Here is a 17,728-nt window from a genome sequence, read left to right as displayed (position 1 = left end):
CTACATAATTACTTTGGCAACAAATTTGTTTTAAGGTGGAGAATCCTCGAAAAGAGGAAGGGAGTGGAATAGTGTTGAACCTGTTTTGATGTCCTAAGAAAATCTAGGTCCCTAATGATGCAGAGGTATTTAAGTTTGAAGAGTTATAGGCAAGTGGAGGAATAGGAACATGTTGGGTCTATTTAAGCTGCTCCTGCACCAGCAGTGGCTGCCTTTGGAGTACCAACTCAGTACCTAATGGCAGCGGCTTATGCAACATAGAAGATGTCCATTTACTGTATAAATGTAAACTCAAAAAATGGTTGATGGTGATTTAAAGAGTAATGCAGTTTTGGAGATGGAAGGTGGGAGATGTAGGAGACGTAGGTGTGGTTGCAACACTTCCAAAGACTTATCTAAATGAATCATGATGCGGAAAAATTAACATTGACCCAAAAAAAATGTTAATTCAATTGAAAAAATGTTAATAAATTTTTGACAAAAGAATAGCATCAATTGAAACTTACAAAAAATTTTATTAATGTTGATATTTTTGAATTATTAAATTATTTAAATTTAAAATACTTTATACAAATGAGAAAATTAAATCAAAAAATTTAGTTTATCTTATTAAAACAAAATATTTAAAAGAAAATAATTTAAAATAACACTGATTAAAAATTCAATAAACTTAAATAATTTTTAAATAATAAAATTTTCCATCATATCAAAGACAAGTAACAGTGAAAGCAATGAAAAATTGTGTCAAATCAATTTGTTTTGGAAATTCTAAAACAACACCTAGTAGCAATCAGACTGAACGAAAGTAAGGAAGGTACACTCTTCAGAAAAGTATATATCTTCTGAAGTTACTCAAATAAATGCATACATAACGAAACTAATATAGAATCTTAATTACGTATAAAGATGACCAACAATGTTTCCATCAAAATATGTTGTCCTTACAAACATAAAACCATAACATCAAAGAACTTAGATAAAATACCACAAGGGATTGTCTTATTAGGTCCTTTAATAAATATTGTCGAATAACAACTCAAACATGCTAATTAACATGCACCAAACTCATAGCTCATAACTTGATCATGGATACTTCTCTCTGATCAATTGAGGGGCCTTTCATCTCATCTGAAAAAAGTTAACAGATGTAATTAATAAAAACAAAATTTAACTATAATAACTATAATGTAATCAATCATTTTCTTCCTTTTGAAAACATAAAGCAAATCATTCATAAAAAAATAATGAGTAAGTTTCATCTCACCAACATAATTTCATGGCACCTTGTTGTAACAATTCATTATAAACTTATGAAATTGATAATGTAGCATTATCGACAACTTCGTCTATTTGAATTCCAGTTAAGGAATCTCAAGTTCATTTCTGAAACTCAATAAATAATTAAACTCATTTTATAAGAAAAAAATAAGCATGGCATTGCAGCATAAGCATGCTACTAGTATACATTTTATAACAAAAAGAATTGGCATTCCTACTACAAAGATAAGAATATACGGACTAACACCTCATAAAAATCCTTTTAATTGATAAAAAATGTAAATAATCACCATATAAGACTTAAATATTTATTAATTTATTGCTGATAAAAAAGTATTTGACAATATTTATTATTGTTTAGACACAATAATTTTTTTTATTTCTATTCTGATTATGCATGTATATATAAAATTCTTTTGAAAGAGCATTATTATGATATACTTGATTATAAGACATTGATAAAGGATTTTAGAGCTCATAAATTCAAATGATTTTGCACATAAAAATGATGATTATAGTAGCATGCAATTATATAAGATACAAAACTCCAATTAAGATGCACATGAAAACGAAGTTAAATCTCCATCTCAAAGACATTATAAAAAAATTATTAAATAACAACTAAATTTAAAAAATAAAAATAATTATTCACTATATTGATTAAATTAAATATTATTTTAGAGACTAAAAAATTATTAAGACTTAAAGTGGTTTCTATTATTAATAAAAATTTATGAAATGGTTTGTAAATTGGTATCTAAATGAACTTCCAAGTTTTAACTACTAACATGTTAGATTTTAAATTAGTCTTTAAAAGACTAATTTACAATATAAAGTAATTAGTAACTAAAACTTTTGTCGTTAATGGCTAGATACAAATTTAGAAACTACTTTATAAATTTTTATTAATAATAGAAATTACTTTAAATATCAATCACTTTTTTAGTTTATAAAATGGTTTATAATTTATTCAATATAATAAATAATTATTTTGGTCTTTAAAATTAGTTTATTTTCATGTATAGAAAGGATAAAGAAGAAAACAAATCAACAAAGATGCACAAACTTCAGTAGTGTTTTCGAAACTACTTACCTTCAGTTGAATCTTCAAATAACCATGTGAGAAACTTAAAAGGATAGAAAGAAATGTATCGCATTATGATGTTGCTTGAATCTGAGGCGAACCAGAGAAGAGTGTATAGTAACAAAAGCAGGAAAATGAGGATCACACACAAAATCATAACAGTAGTGGCCAGCCAACTGAGATCGCTTATAACAAGGTGTACACCAGCCAAGAATGCCACAGATAGGGTTGCGAGAGTGACTCCTAAAAGGGGTGTTGCCACATTAAGGGCTAAAAGAGCCAAAGTTATATCTCCCAATTGAGCCCATATGAGTATAATAGTAACACTAATGCCACCATACATGGATGCTGTGATGCAAAAAACAAATGGTTTAAACCACATGTGATTCAGCATAACAGCCATGCCTTGTTTTCCTGGACTAGAACTATTATTTCCACCAGGCAAAGTAAAACCTGCGGCAAATGCTACTGTAGTTATAAGGGTTGAAACCACCATAAGGGTGTTGATTCTGTCTTTATAAAAATCCGTCTTTTTGGCTTCTGGTTTACGAGGACTGGGGATCTCGATAGAGTGTGACCCTCTTATAGCATTTTGTACACCAGCAGATTTTAGTTGGCACCATGTTAGTCGCTGCATATACAAGTTTGTGTTACAAATTCAATAATCCAATAGAAAAATAAGTAGTTCAAGTGTGTAAGGAGATCACTGATGAAGATGCTCAATTTTTGGACAATTTAGACAATTTATATGCATGGAATTTACCACAAATCAATAAAGAAAGAAAAAGTGAGGCTAATGAGAAATAAAACAAAAATCCTTCCCTCAACATAATCATCCTAGATGAATTTTGATCAATTAAGAACTCAATTGAACATATATTCTCATAGCATTCACTATAAACTAAAACCACATATTTAAATCTTGAATTGTTTAGCAAACACAATATTCTATATATACTTGCCTGGGGGAAGGGCGGATTATTTTCTTGTTTAAATTGCTCAAAAACATCGAGAGTTGTTTGGTTGTTGTTGTTAAGGCAATGAATATCCACTCTTGTGTCCCATGTCAAGGCTTGCACAATTTTTGGACGAGAGTGTGAGGCAGCCAAATGCAACGGAGTGTTTCCATCGTAATCCTTGCCATTTATCATATCTTTAACTGCATCATTTGTGTCTTGCAAGATGTACTTTACCACATTAAACTCTCCCATTATAGCTGCAATGTGTACAATATTTCTACCTTTGTTATCAACTATTTCTCTAGGATCTGGACATTTTTTAAGCAATTTTTTTAGCACTTCTGTATGTCCAAATGCAGAAGCCAGATGAAGAGGAAAAAAACCATCGTTATCTTTTTCCATATTGCAGGTATGACAATGTTGAAGCAAGGACTCAACACCATGTAGGTAACCTCTAGATGCTGCATAGTGAAGAGCATTTCTTCCTATTTCATCCTTAACATGAATCCATTCTTTCTTGTTATTTACTATTTTCTCTAGAATACCTGTCATATTTTATAAATAACCAATTACAAGTAGAATGTCGTTGACAAATAGCAAATACATCAATTATTTAAGGAAAGAAGAAATGATGAAAAAAAATCCATTGAATAAATATTGCTGAGAGAATAAGTCAACTAGTTACATTACATCTTGTCCGAGTTCATCCATTTCATAGTTTTCTAAAAGAAATCTCTAATTGAAATGGGAAATTTTAAAAAAATTGAATATTTAAAAGAGAAAAAAAGCAACATAGCATACAAAATTTTCTCTCTCTTCTTTCATATTTTTGAAACTTCAGTAATGAATATTTTCTTTATAATAAATAAATTTGAAAATGAAAGAATTTAATTATTATTTTTAAAATTAAAATAAATTTCAATTAAGCTATGGTATTTTATTCTGTAAAACATTTTTCTAATTGAATCTTTAAACTTAGTATTTTTTTTAATGAAGTATTTATGTGTACTTTTCAATTATAGAAAACTAACTGCAAAAAAAAAAAAAAAAATATATATATATATATATATATATATATATATATAGTCTATAAATATGGTATTGACATTTTGGCATATATGTAATGAAGATTCTCACTTTTTAAGGGTCATCGTTTTGAACTCGTTATTAATTCTCAATCAAAAGTACATGTTTACAATAACAATGGTTAAAAAAATGTTCAATTAATAGACAAAACATGTTGAATCATCTCATTAGAAAACTCTAAGAATGAAATTAAAAACTATTAAATAATTCAAAATCATCCCTATTAATATTTAAGCTTTATTAAAATTTCATTACTCCATCTACAAAGAAAGATAGTGGAGAGATAGTGTCCAGATCTCCAATAGTTAGTATCCTCAAAATAAATTGATTAGTCAATGATAAGAGAAAATTAGCAATTATATAACAAAAATTACCTTTATTCTGGTTTAATATTGTCATTATGAGTGGTGATCGAGCTCGGTCATCTTGTATGAATCTTCGGATGTTTCTTCTTTCTTCTTCTTTTGTTTTCATCAATAAAGAATAAAATTAAATTAAGAAAAATATTTTAAATGTTTGTCGTTCCTGCCATTCGAATATCTAGAAACAAAATAATGAAAACAACTATGGTATCTATATAAAGTAGGAGATTATGTTATTATGAAGAAGAAGGAGAAGGAAAACTATGTTGCAGTTATGTCCATCTTCATTGTCCATGCATCAATTGAAGAGTTCGTATTTAGGGAAACTTTGCAATAGCAATAATCACAATTACGATTGGAGATAACAATTGAAAACTATAAGGTAAATATTATTCATATCTTTCCTAGTCATATGTTATTATCATGATCAATTTTAAAAATAAAAAATAATTAGTTATTATATTTACTAAATTAAATATTATTTTAAAGGCTAAAAATATTATTCGTATTTAAATTAATTTATATTATTAACAAATAATTTATAAATTAGTATTTAATTAGTTACCAAGATTTCAAGTACTAATTATTGAGATTCTAAAGTTGGTAGTTAATTAAATATCAATTTAAAAGTAGTTTACTAATATTAAAAACTAATTTAGATACCAATAAATTTTTTAATTTTTTAAATAATATTTAATTTAATCAATATAATAATCTAATTATTTTGTTACATCTAAACTTACTTGATTTCTTTTTAATGATTTGCTTTTGTAACTCTCCTTCTCCCGACCAGTTGATTGTAGATTTATAGGAAAATGAAATACAATATTGAATAATAAGAGAACTTATAAGAAAATTTATCTATAAATGCATATACTCCCAAATATGTGGACAAATTTGAACTATCATTTAAATGACAATTATTATTTCCACATTGTTCTAACCTTCATCTCCATAACTAGAAAAAGTAGAGCGGGAGGATATTGGTCATCGACAACGATCAACTTAATAAGATATTTTAAAAAATAATATATAGATAGAACATAATAAATATAAATATAAGTTTAGATGATTTTTCTTTTCATAAAGATGTTATTATATCAAGTTTAGATGATTTTTCTTTTCATAAAGAAGGAATGATGAAAAAAAAATGTCCATTAAATAAATATTACTGCCAAAATAAGTTAACTAGTTACATTTCATCTTACATTTCATCCGTTTCATAGTTTCCTAAAAGAAATTTCCTAATTAAAAAGGGAAATTTAAAAAAAAAATGAATATTTAAAAGGGAAAAAAAATAACATGCATACAAAGTTTTCTCTCTCTTCTTTCACCATATTTTGAAACTTCAATAATGAATATTTTCTTTATAATAAATAAATTTGTTCACTTGGTGTAAGTATAAAATTTTGAAAATGAAAGAATTTAAGTATTATTTTTAAAATTAAAATAAATTTCAGTTAAGCTACGGAATTTTTATTCTATAAAACATTTTTCTAATTGAATCTTTAAACTTTATTTTTTTTTTAATTAAGTATTTATGTACACACTCCCTCATGTGTGGTGTGTAGAATGTAAGGTCAGATTCACATGCGCATTGTCCAGTAATTTTTAAGAAATCTTATAAAATTTCTTTTCTTCTTTTCATAAACCAAACATATTTTGTAATGATTCAATAATTGACACACTCACTAAAGACGATTTGATGAAGGCTAGTTTTTCTTCTCTAACTTCCCTCACGATCACAATGAAATGGATATGTGGAAGATTTTCTAGAAGTGGGGACGAATTAAGGATATCTTTATTTCAAGCAGATTGAATATCAAATATCAGAGGTTTGGCTTGGTAAGATTTCAAGAGGTGGTGGGTTTAGGGTTTAGACAAAAGGAACCTCATCAAACATACGCTCAGGTGGTGGGTAGGGTGAACCGTCAAATGCATGCCCAAAACACGAGGAAGGAAAACGAAACGTCTGTGCAAGGGGGCAAGGAACAAAATAGGGTTCACATTAGAGTTGAGGAGGAAGATAAAAGATGGTTGAAGAACTGTTATATTGGAAAGGTGGTGGATGGAGAGAAGGTACAGACAGTGAATGAGAGTTTTTTTATGGAGGGTTCAACTTCATCAAAGTGAGGTACCTAGGGGGGCTTTTTGTGTTATTGCCAGGAGATTCGAAAGAGGTTCTTCAAAAATCGCTAAAAGAGAATAAAAAGTTGTTGGCTGAAATATTTGAATCGGTTGTACCGTGGGAGGACAACTTTGAGGTTCAAACCCCTCAGGTTTTGGAACAGATCATGCTTTGAACAAGTCGCAACTCAAGTAGGGTCGTTGGTAGAGGTTGATGTCACAACGTCAGAACATGAAATACTTGAATATGCAAGGCTGTGAGTGAGAATCCCTGTGGGTGGAGAGCCTCGCTTGGTGAAGAACATGAGGTTTAATGAAACCTCGTGCCGAGTTATTTTCGAAGAGGAACCCCTCTTGTCGTACACATGTGCTGGTTACTTCCAATGCAATTAGGGGGTAGAGAGCAATGGGGTGTCGAACGAGGGTTCAAAAGATAAGTTTGGAGACGAGCTTTTAGAGTCAGAGGGCTCCGAATTCGATGGCCTAAATGGTGTAGAAGGGCAACAAGGTGAGGAGTTCTCCGTGAGATTTCTGCTGAACGAGGCGGCGTTCCAGAACGGAGGCGCGTGCCTTTCCAGTTCGAATGGTGGAAGGAGCTCTAGGTGTGAATGTAGGTTTCCCCTTTTGGAGGAACACGTAGACTGCATGAGAAAAGAGGGAAAGGGAGAGGTGCATGTTGGGAGTCTGTTAGTGCAGAAGGATAATAGGGAAACTAAGGGGGAGGCAACAGATAGTGAGAGGAGGAATGGATTTGACCTAATTGAAGATGGGCCAACTGAGGCCCAATCAAGTCAAGGGTGTGTTCTTAACATTTTTTCGAGTCTGGGCCCAAAGGAAAAGGAAGATGAACAGATAGGGGGTGCCACAAGCAGCATTGCCTCAGGTCACGTCTCCTGGTAATGATGACGACGATGGCTGCAAAACTAACGATGACGGCATCTGCGGTGTCTCCGGCGAGGATAATTAGAAGCAAGGAAAAGTATTACTCATTTTTATGAACGGTATGTGTGGAGGAGAAGAAACCGTGAGGCAAGTGCAGGCAGGCACGGGCGATGTAGCTGGTTTGTCAATATATGCAACTTTGGGCCTTTGTCTGCTAGAAGTGTTGTGTGGGATGAGGTTCGAGAAAAGAAAAGGGTGACTAATACAAAGACCTGGTGAATGGTCGGAGATTTTAATTCTATCATGAGAGCAGGATAAAGAAGGAATGCGGGTAGGGAAGGTAACCACTGAAAGGAGATAAGAAGGTTTAATGATTTCATTGAAAATACAGAGTTGTTTGATATTCCGATGACGGGAAGAAAGTATACATGGTATAATCCAAATGGTCTAATTAAGAGTAGAATAGACCGAATCTTAGTGTCAAAGGAATGGTTGGATAAGTGGCTGGATAACAGATATCAGGTTGTAGACAGGTCAGTGTCAGATCACTGTGCTTTGGTTTTGAATACAACCATCAAGGACTAAGGCCCGAAACCATTCAAGTGTTTGGATGTATGGCATAAAGACAACAGGTTCAAGGATTTCGTTCGCAATAAGTGGGCTAGTGATGAAGTGCGAGGAAGCGGAATTTTCGTTTTAAAAAAAAAAGATGAAGAAGTTGAAATCTGATTTAAAAGTTTGGAAAAGAGAGGTCTTTGGCAATGTTTTCCAGCAAGGGGAGGATCTTCAGAGGAGAATACAAGAGCCTGATGCAAAGGATGATGAAAGTGAGTTGGATGAGGTAGGTAGGGAGGAGAGAATGTGGCTTTTATCTGAACTAAAACGAAATAATCATAGTCAGAAAGTTATTCTACAAAAAAAGACTCAGCTTAGATGGTTGAAGCAGGGAGACTCGAATAAAGAGTACTTTCATTCGGTCATTAATTGGAGAAGAATGAGGAATGGCTTGTGTGGGTTGAAAGATAAGGGTCACTGGTACGAATATCAGGGAGTGGTAAAAGAGAAGGTCAGAGAGTTCTATGAAGAAAGGTTTAATGGAGTAGTTTGTCAACGAGTCAGGCTAGATAACACAAGGTTCAACAGAATTGCAGACGAAGATAATGCCTTGTTAGTAGGAAGGATATCCGAGGAGGAAATTAAAAGGGCAGTGTGGAGTTGTGATAGCGACAAAAGCCCGGGTCCTGATGGTTTCTACTTCGGGTTTATCAAGTTCTGTTGGGAAGAGATTAAGGAGGACATCATAAGAGCAGTTCATAATTTTGAGGATGAAGGAAGATGGCCAAGGGGGATGAATGCCTTTTTTATTTCCTTGATTCCTAAAGTCGATAATCCATAACCCCTGAATGATTTTAGACCTATTTTCCTGGTTGGATGTTTATACAAAATTGTGGCAAAAATTATGTCTATGAGGATGAAGAACGTGATGCATAAGGTCATAGATACTAGACAATCCGCGTTTCTGGAGGGTAGAGGGATTCTCGATAGTGTTCTAGTAGCAAATGAAATGATGGAAGAAGTAAAGAGGAGAAGCAGCAGTTGCATGTTCTTAAAGGTTGACTACGAGAAGGTGTATGACTCTGTTGTTTGGGAGTTTATTTTCTACATGCTAGAGAGGCTAGGCTTTTGCACCAAGTGGATCGGTTGGATAAGAGTATGTCTTGTTTCCTCCTCAGTGTCAGTGCTTATAAACGGGAGTCCTAATAAGGTGTTCAAACCAAGGAAGGGGTTGAGATAAGGAGATCCCCTAACTCCATTTCTTTTCCTCATTGTGGCTGAAGGTTTAGCCGGAGTTATAAGGGAGGCGGTCAAGAAAGATTTGTTAGAAAGCTTGGAGATCGGAGGCAGGTTCATAAAAGTTAATATGCTTCAGTACGCGGATGACACATTGTTTTTCTGCAAGGCGGAAGCACATTGTATGTTTGTTATCAAGGTCATTCTAAACTGCTTTGAATTAGCTTCTGACCTAAAGGTTAACTTTCAGAAGAGCAAAGTCAGAGGGATAGGATTCAGTTCTCTGTTGGTACAATAGTTTGCAGCTATTTTGAATTGCGAGATAATGAAGACTCTGTTTCAATACTTGGGATTGCCGGTAGGAGGATGCCACAAAAGAAGTAAGTTCTGGGAAGAGGTGGTGGAAAAGGTGAGAAGAAGGTTAAGCAAATGGAAAGGTAAGTTCATCTCTAGGGCAGGTAGACTTCGCCTGATTAAATCGATGTTGTCCGCTCTTCCTCTGTTTTTCTTGTCTCTGTATAAAATGTTGGTTATGGTGATGAAGAAAATAATGAGGGTGCAGAGGAACTTTCTGTGAGGGTGGGGATCAGAAAGCATGAAAATAGCATGGACTTCGTGGAAAAAGGTTTGTGAGCCAAAAGAAGAGAGAGGGCTCGGTATGATAAACTTAAGGCGTTTCAACATTGCCTTGTTGGGAAAGTGGATTTGGCGCCTAGGCTTTGAAAAGACGGGTCTGTGGGAAAAAGGTTCTAGATTCAAAGTACAAAGGTTGAAGGGATATCCGGAGTCAAAGAAAAAGTAATTATGATTCATGGTGCAAACCAAGCCCACTCTGGTGAGGTATCTCAAAATAGATACCTCACTAGAGGGAGGATTGGACAAAGACCAGAGCACTTAAAGTTCTTCCTGCTAGTCTTTTTAATATTTAGAAAAATGTTGTAAATAAGTTGGGCTCACATGAGGGGTCCAAATAGTAGAATAAGCAAGAGTATGTTCATATAGCATAATTAGGAGGTGAAGACATAAGAATTGGCCCATAAGAAGTCCATTAGGTTAGAAAGGAAACCCTAGTTTCTAGAATGCGTAGGATGGTGCGGTTTTGACCAAAGTCAAGACCTAAAATCGCACCACTTCTTCCTTTCCCATTCTACTCTCTTTTCTTCTTTTCCAAGGCTCCTAAATCTATAAATAGGGAGGCCTATCTCATGTATTCACAAGTTGAATTAAGAGTAAAGTTACTATACACAAATTGTGTTAGAGTGTGTGAGTATTGTCTCCCTAAACCTTTGTCTTATCTTATGAGAAATTGAGAGCTCTCAAGTGGCAACATTCACACTTATCTTGGAGCAAATCATCAATCCAAGTGGCGTGTTTCACCTTCTCAAATTCATCTCATAAGTTTCCTTTCACTCATCGTTTTCCATTCCATTTCCATTCCAATTTCAATTCCAAAATATGTCTTGTTCTTGTTTTTGCTCTTTGAATTCAATTCGGCCATTTATGTTTGCTTAGCTTTCCTTGGTTTAATATCGCACCTATATTGGCATTCATCTTCACCTTTAATTGTGTTTTTCCTTTTGGCCTTATGGAAATGAACCTTCACATCTACTTAACACTTGTTAAGTTAATGTCCAGTGAGAATTTTCCTTAGGCTTTTCACTCTTAATCGCTTAACAATCTCAATCTTAAATCTAAAGTGTCATCTAAATGAATCAATCTAAAATCAACTCACATGAATTCACCTTGGTGGAGGGATCTAAAGGAGGTCTAGTCACTTGACGAGTGGAAAGATAATTCTGAAGATACTTTTTCACGGGAGATTGGGAATGGGAGGGAGATAAGGTTATGGGAGGATAGATGGGTATGCAATACAAACCTCAAGGATGCCTTTCCGAGACCCTTCACTATCTGCTCCACCAAGGATTCAACTATTTGGCATGCGGGGGAGTGGTCACAAAATTCATAGTGGATTTGGAAGATCGAATGGAGAAGAAATCTGTTTGAATGAGAGTGGAATCAAGAACAGCAGTTGTTGCAAATTTTGGAGGAACAAAGGGTAATATTTGATAAGGAGGATTCTTGGGCTTGGAAAGACAAAGAGTTAGCAGTGTTCACGTTCAAATCTGCATACAATACTCTAAAAGATGTTCATGGGGCTGAGAGGGAGCTGTATGGGGTTTTTGGAGGATGAACGCACCACCATCTTCACATTTCACAGCATGGAGGGTTCTGGAAGACAAAGTAGTGTCTAAAGCAAACCTAGTTAGAAGGGGGTTAAATATGACTTCCATTACATGTTGTTTATGCGGGGAGGAAGGGAAACCACGTCCCATCTTTTTTGTACATGTAGAATTGCCTGGCTTGTGTGGTCTAAATGCTATGAGTGGAAGGGGTTGGCAGGGACAGATCATAGGGAGCTAAAGAAAAAATTCAAAAGCTTCAGGATGAGCGGGGTAAAGGATAGTGTTAATCAGATATGGGGTGGTGTGTTGATAGCAATTGTAGGTGAGTCGTAGTTCCATATGAACAAGAGGATTTTTAGAGGTGGCAAGATAGATCACTTATAAATCTTCACTCTGACTCAGATGAAGGCCTGGTCGTGGGTTGTGTGTAAAGTGCGTGGGATATGTTTTTCGTTTTCAGGCTGGTGCGTCGAGCCTTTAATTTGCATGAAGTCTGTCAATAGTGCTAGGAGATAGTTAACTTGATTATAATGTGTTTGTTTTTAGGTCTTGAGTGGTTGTATGGAGGTTAGAAGTTTTGTACCTCATATAGAATTTTTGTATAAGGGTTTAGGTATCCTTAAAATATCTCTTATTTATTAATTTGTTTTTTGCTGATAAAAAAAAGTATTTATGTGTAATTTTCATTATAGAAAACTAACTATAAATATCTAAATAATCTATAAATATGATATTGACATTTTAGCGTATATTTAGCGAGAATTCTCACTTTTTAAGGTCATCGTTTTGAACTTGTTATTAATTCTCAATGAAAAGTAATCATAACAACGGTTAACAAAATGTTCAATTAATAGACAAAACAAGTTGAATCATCTAATTAAAAAACTGTAAGACCTAATTAAAAATTATTAAATAATTCAAAATCATCCCTATGAATATTTAAACTTTATTAAAATTTGATTACTCCATCTACACAGAAAGAAAATGGAGAGATAGTGTGCAGATCTAGTATCCTGTTAATAAATTTATTAGTAAATGATAAGAGAAAATTTACAATTATAGAATAAAAATTACCTTTATTTTTTTTAAAGATTGTCATAATAAGTGATGATCGAGCTCGGTCGCTTGGTATGAACCTCCGCATGTTTCTCCTTCTTGTCATTTTAATATCCGAATTGAGTGCTGATTGTAGTACTGAAGTTTTTTTTTATCAGTAGAAAGCAAATAAATAAACAGGATCTAACCCTCGGATAAAATATAAAAATGCATATTTTCATATACTCAAACATCTTTCCAAAAGATAAACTAAAAATGATAGTAAGGTCAAAAATGAATCCCACCACTTTAATGAGCACTGAAGTTGTATTAACAAAAGATAAGGGGTGTTTATGATTCCAATGCCAATTAACATTTCAAGAGTGTAAAAGCTTTTACACTAACAACCAATTAAAAAAATCATCTTATCATAATTAACTTAAGTATTATAACGATGAAAAACTTACTATACATAACACTTTATGCTTAGATACAATTTTCATAACTTAATTTTTACATTATTAGTGACTATATGTTATTTAGTCTAAGATATAAAGACCAAAAATAAAATTATCTTTGTACAATTCTCATGAGACAAGTCTAAAAATATCTCCACAACAAAATAATGAAAACAACTATGGCATCTATGTAAATTATATATAAAGTAAGAGGATAAGTTATATATAAAATAGGAGGATAAGTTATTATGAAGAAGGAGAAAAATATGTTGCAATTATGTCAATCTTCATTGTCAGTGCATCAATTGAAGAATAGCAATAACCGCAATTATGATTGCAGATAACTATTGAAAACTATAAGATTCCAGGTGTAAATATTATTTATATCTTCATTTCTCGAAAAAAAATATTAAATAAAAATAAATTTAGAGGTCAAAATAATTAATTACTATTTAATTAAATTAGAAATTATTTTATAAATTAAAAAACTACCGTATTTAAAGTAGTTTATATTATTAATAAAAAAATTATAAAATAATTTTTAAAACAAAAATTGTAACTGCTTACTATTTTATATTTTATATTTTAAATTATTTAAAATTTAAAATATTAATCATTAAAACTTAAGTAATTAATTTAAATAAAAAGATTTATTAATCATAGAAACCACTATAAATAATATTTTAGTATTTAATTTATTTAATATAGTGATTAATATTTTTTATCTTTAAATTTAGTTATTATTTAATACCTTGTAATGTAGTGTTATTTGTAGTTTCATTCTCGTGAACATTGATTATAAATTTTTAAGAAAATGAAGTACATTAAATAATAATAAAAGAAAAACTCCTAACCTGTTATTAATTAATTTTAAATTAGTTTTTCAAAAAGAACTTATAAGAAAATTTGTCTATAAATAAATGCATGTACTCCAGTGGACAAATTTGAAATACCGTTTAAAAACAGTAATTATTTTCAGAGTTCTAACCTAATTGACCTCACCATATACATCTTCATATTCATCTTCATCTTCATCTTCATCTTCATAACCAAAATCAGAATTAGAATGAGAGCGGAAGGATACTGTAACTCAATAAGATATTTTAAAAAGTAATATATAGATAGGACATAATAAATATCAATATAAGTTTAGACGATTTTTCTTTACCTGAAAATGTTATTATATCAACTATTTTTTTTTAACCGAACATATTATCATTATTATCATATAAAACTGTAAGATGCTGACAAACTATAATTGATATGAGAACTGCAAAATTATGAAGTAGCAATTATGATTTTTAGTTTTCTCACAATGAGATAGATGTGAGTAAAAATATTATTTTAATGTAAATAATTAATATATATATTTGTTTAAAATTTAAAAAAAAATACTTATAAAATATAGAGAATTGGAAATATTTACTAAGTAATTTTTTCAATTTATAAAAAAATTATAAATTATATATGTAAAATTCACATTGAAATTTATGCCATCCGTTAAAATGTCGTATCAATTAAAGTTATTAAAAAAATAATTAACATTTCAATTTTTTACATCTTAAAAAAACTCCCCTGAACATTTTTTTGAGATGCTTTAAAGACATTTGTGTATTAATTGGATGGAGAGAGAAGAATAAAAGGGTTGGACATTTGAGAAATTTTAATTTAAAAATACAATTTCGAAATAAAATATTAATTTCAAAATTGAAAAGGCCTAACTTATTATTACTCTGTAATTAACTATTCAGTTAAGTTTCATAAATAATCATTTTTTTAAATTTTACTAATATATGTTTTATTTATTAATAAATTTACCAAATTTCTTAATTTAGGAAGGATAATAACAAAAAAAAAAGCTAGCAGAAATGGAATTCCAAAGTAGTGGTAGATGTTATGTTGACTTATGATTAATATATGTTCTTTATTCCCAACCAAATGATTGCGAACTTAAGGAAAAATAAAGCCCAAAAATAATAGGAAGAAGTTTAAAGCTTGTGGCAACATGTACCTTCGCTAATACTGGGGAACAACACTTGGTCAACAATGTCCTCGTAGTTTTTCTCAAATGCTAACTGCAAAACTGATTTGTCTTTATTGTTTGTAATAGTAAACGCAGTTTCCACAACCCATTTCCTGAAGTGTGGTGGTGAAGAATATTGAATCTGCATTACATTTTTGTGACCATTCAAGAAGGCTTCATGAAACAAAGTATTTCCTTGGTTGTTGGTTACTAGGATTGCCTCTTTGGCTTGTTCTGAATTTGGATTACGGAGAACTGCAGTCAACAACTTGCGAAGAGTAGAGATGTGGCCAGCTCTTGCAGCAACATGCAGTGGGGTGTCACCATTTATATTTTTTGCTGTCAAAAGCTCTGCTCCACCAATTTCAACTATTCTTACCACACAGTTATTATTTCCATAGAGAGCTGCTACATGCAGCACCGTGTTTCCCCCAGGGCTCTTTTGCTTTAGAGTCTGATCATCTATTATTTCTCTCCAAGATTCATCCTCTTTTTCTTTTATTGAATCGTATGTTCTCTTTGGCAACAAACACGGATGATGTGCCTTAACTTCATCACTTTCAATTCTGTTTTCTTCAACCACATTCCTTGAAGGCTGTACTCCTACATGGTTATTTTCCAAGTCATCATGGTTCATACTCGTCTCCTCTCCACGGGGAAAATCCACCATGCTCATTTTCTTTAACAGTATCAATATATGTTCCTGGCCTTTCAACTCTGCTTCCACCTACTTTTTTTCTGTGTCTAAAAATACATAAACTACACACATATCAATCTATCCATTTTATAGAATAATTAAAATAAATAAATCATAATATACACAACACACAAAATTCTCAACTTCACTCAACTTACCTTCAACTCTTCAGATTCCACTGGACTTCGAAGCTCAAAGGTTTTAGCAGTGATTCTAATCTAACATACACAAACAGCTTTTATAGAAGAGGGATGTTATACCGTTAAAAAAAAAGGAAAACTTTGCTTTGATAGTGCAAATACTAAAAAACACATACTTCGAACCTTCTTATGATAATATAATAATATTTTAAATTAAAAAATAAAATAAATATAATTAAAATATTAATTTATTATATTATTAAAGCATAGATCGTAGAGTGGAAGTAGAATATAGGGGTGAAAGTATAATTTTCCTCTTCTTTATGAGAGAAGTACATATTTATGAAACATGAATAACCATTAGCTGTCTCGCAATTAGCTAGGTCACAAACTGACCTGTCAAGCCAATTGTCGTCAATGTTATATATAGGTGCCACCTGTCAGTTAAAGATATTTTCATAGATAGTTTTAAAAAATTACATCGGTACATCTTTAAAATTGAAAATTTTAATTAAAATAGATTTTGTTAGAGCTTTTAAATTGAGAAATTTGATTAAATTTTTTATTAATATATAAATCAAATTGAACCAAAATAAATTAGTTTAATCTTCGAACATGTTTGGAAAATAAAGTTTATCCCATCTGCACAAATAACTTTTGGAGAGTGTACAAAAGATATTAACACCAAAAGATAATTTGTCTAGACGATGGTGTTGTTTTATTAAATAATCTATGTGTTTTATGTGGTCTGGAAGAAAAATTTATAAATCATTTATTTTTTAATTGTAAAATTGTTTGAATTATATGGGAGAGATGTGTTATTATTGGTTGGGAGTGTCGACAATTAATCATTCTTGAATGCTACAAGCAATATAATTTGGAGAAGTATTTGGATAACAATAATTAGGGAGATTTGGAAACATAGAAATGGTTGTATGTGATATAATTAGGGAGATTTAAAAATGATAGAGTCAATCACATGGAAGTTTTCGCGGTTGCACAAATGAAGGTTTGGTCATGGATGATTTCAAAGGAACATGTAATTGATTTTTCTTATTCAGATTGGTGCTTGGAACCTTTAGAATGTATGTGATATATTATAAAATGTAATTGAGTGTTATTCTACCGCTATGCTTTATGAAATAATATTTTCTAGCTTGTTATAGAAAAGACCATGGTTTGCTTTTTTTCTTGTAGGTTGTTGGATGCGGGAGGATTCTGGTTTATGTTTTGTTGGTTGGGGGAGTTCATTTCTTCGGTTTGTAATTTGAAAAATATTATCAAATGTTTTGGAGCAGAAAGAATGTGGAGTGTATGTAGGATCAAAGTTCTTGGGTTGGTCTGCTAGGAGAGAAGAGTTACTATGAAGAAAATGAGCCTTGTTGAAATTCAAAGGTGGAAGGTTGAAGAAAACGTAAAGCGTAGATTGTAAAATTGAAGTTATGACAACTAGACACAACTTTGATATTGAAGAAGAAATTGTTACAACTTTGATTAATGTAAACTGAGATTTGTTTTTTAATTTTAAATAAAGTCATGTTAACATGACACAACTCCAGTTGTTTTTATATTTAACTAAAGTTGTGGTGAGTTTACACTACTTTTTCATGTGATTTTATTAAT

At 31.6% G+C, this 17,728-nt stretch overlaps 1 protein-coding gene across 1 annotated transcript; it reads right to left on the bottom strand.

Moving 5' to 3' along the window:
• Positions 1–894: 894 nt before the first annotated feature.
• LOC137834969 (protein ACCELERATED CELL DEATH 6-like) lies at positions 895–16,248 on the bottom strand. The gene is made up of 8 exons (XM_068643246.1): positions 16,124–16,248; positions 15,257–16,012; positions 14,248–14,286; positions 12,827–12,946; positions 4,782–4,868; positions 3,325–3,866; positions 2,372–2,993; positions 895–1,128 (listed from the first exon to the last, which is right to left on the bottom strand). Exons 2-8 carry the CDS (start codon positions 15,942–15,944, stop codon positions 1,073–1,075), a joined length of 2,154 nt encoding a protein of 717 aa, XP_068499347.1. The 5' UTR covers positions 15,945–16,012; positions 16,124–16,248; the 3' UTR covers positions 895–1,072.
• Between the last annotated feature and the right edge of the window lie 1,480 nt (positions 16,249–17,728).

The sequence above is a fragment of the Phaseolus vulgaris genome, chromosome 5, assembly GCF_000499845.2.
Source record: "Phaseolus vulgaris cultivar G19833 chromosome 5, P. vulgaris v2.0, whole genome shotgun sequence".
NCBI lineage: Eukaryota > Viridiplantae > Streptophyta > Magnoliopsida > Fabales > Fabaceae > Phaseolus > Phaseolus vulgaris.
Note: the sequence above shows the minus strand (reverse complement) of the source record. Positions and strands in the feature narration are given on the sequence as shown.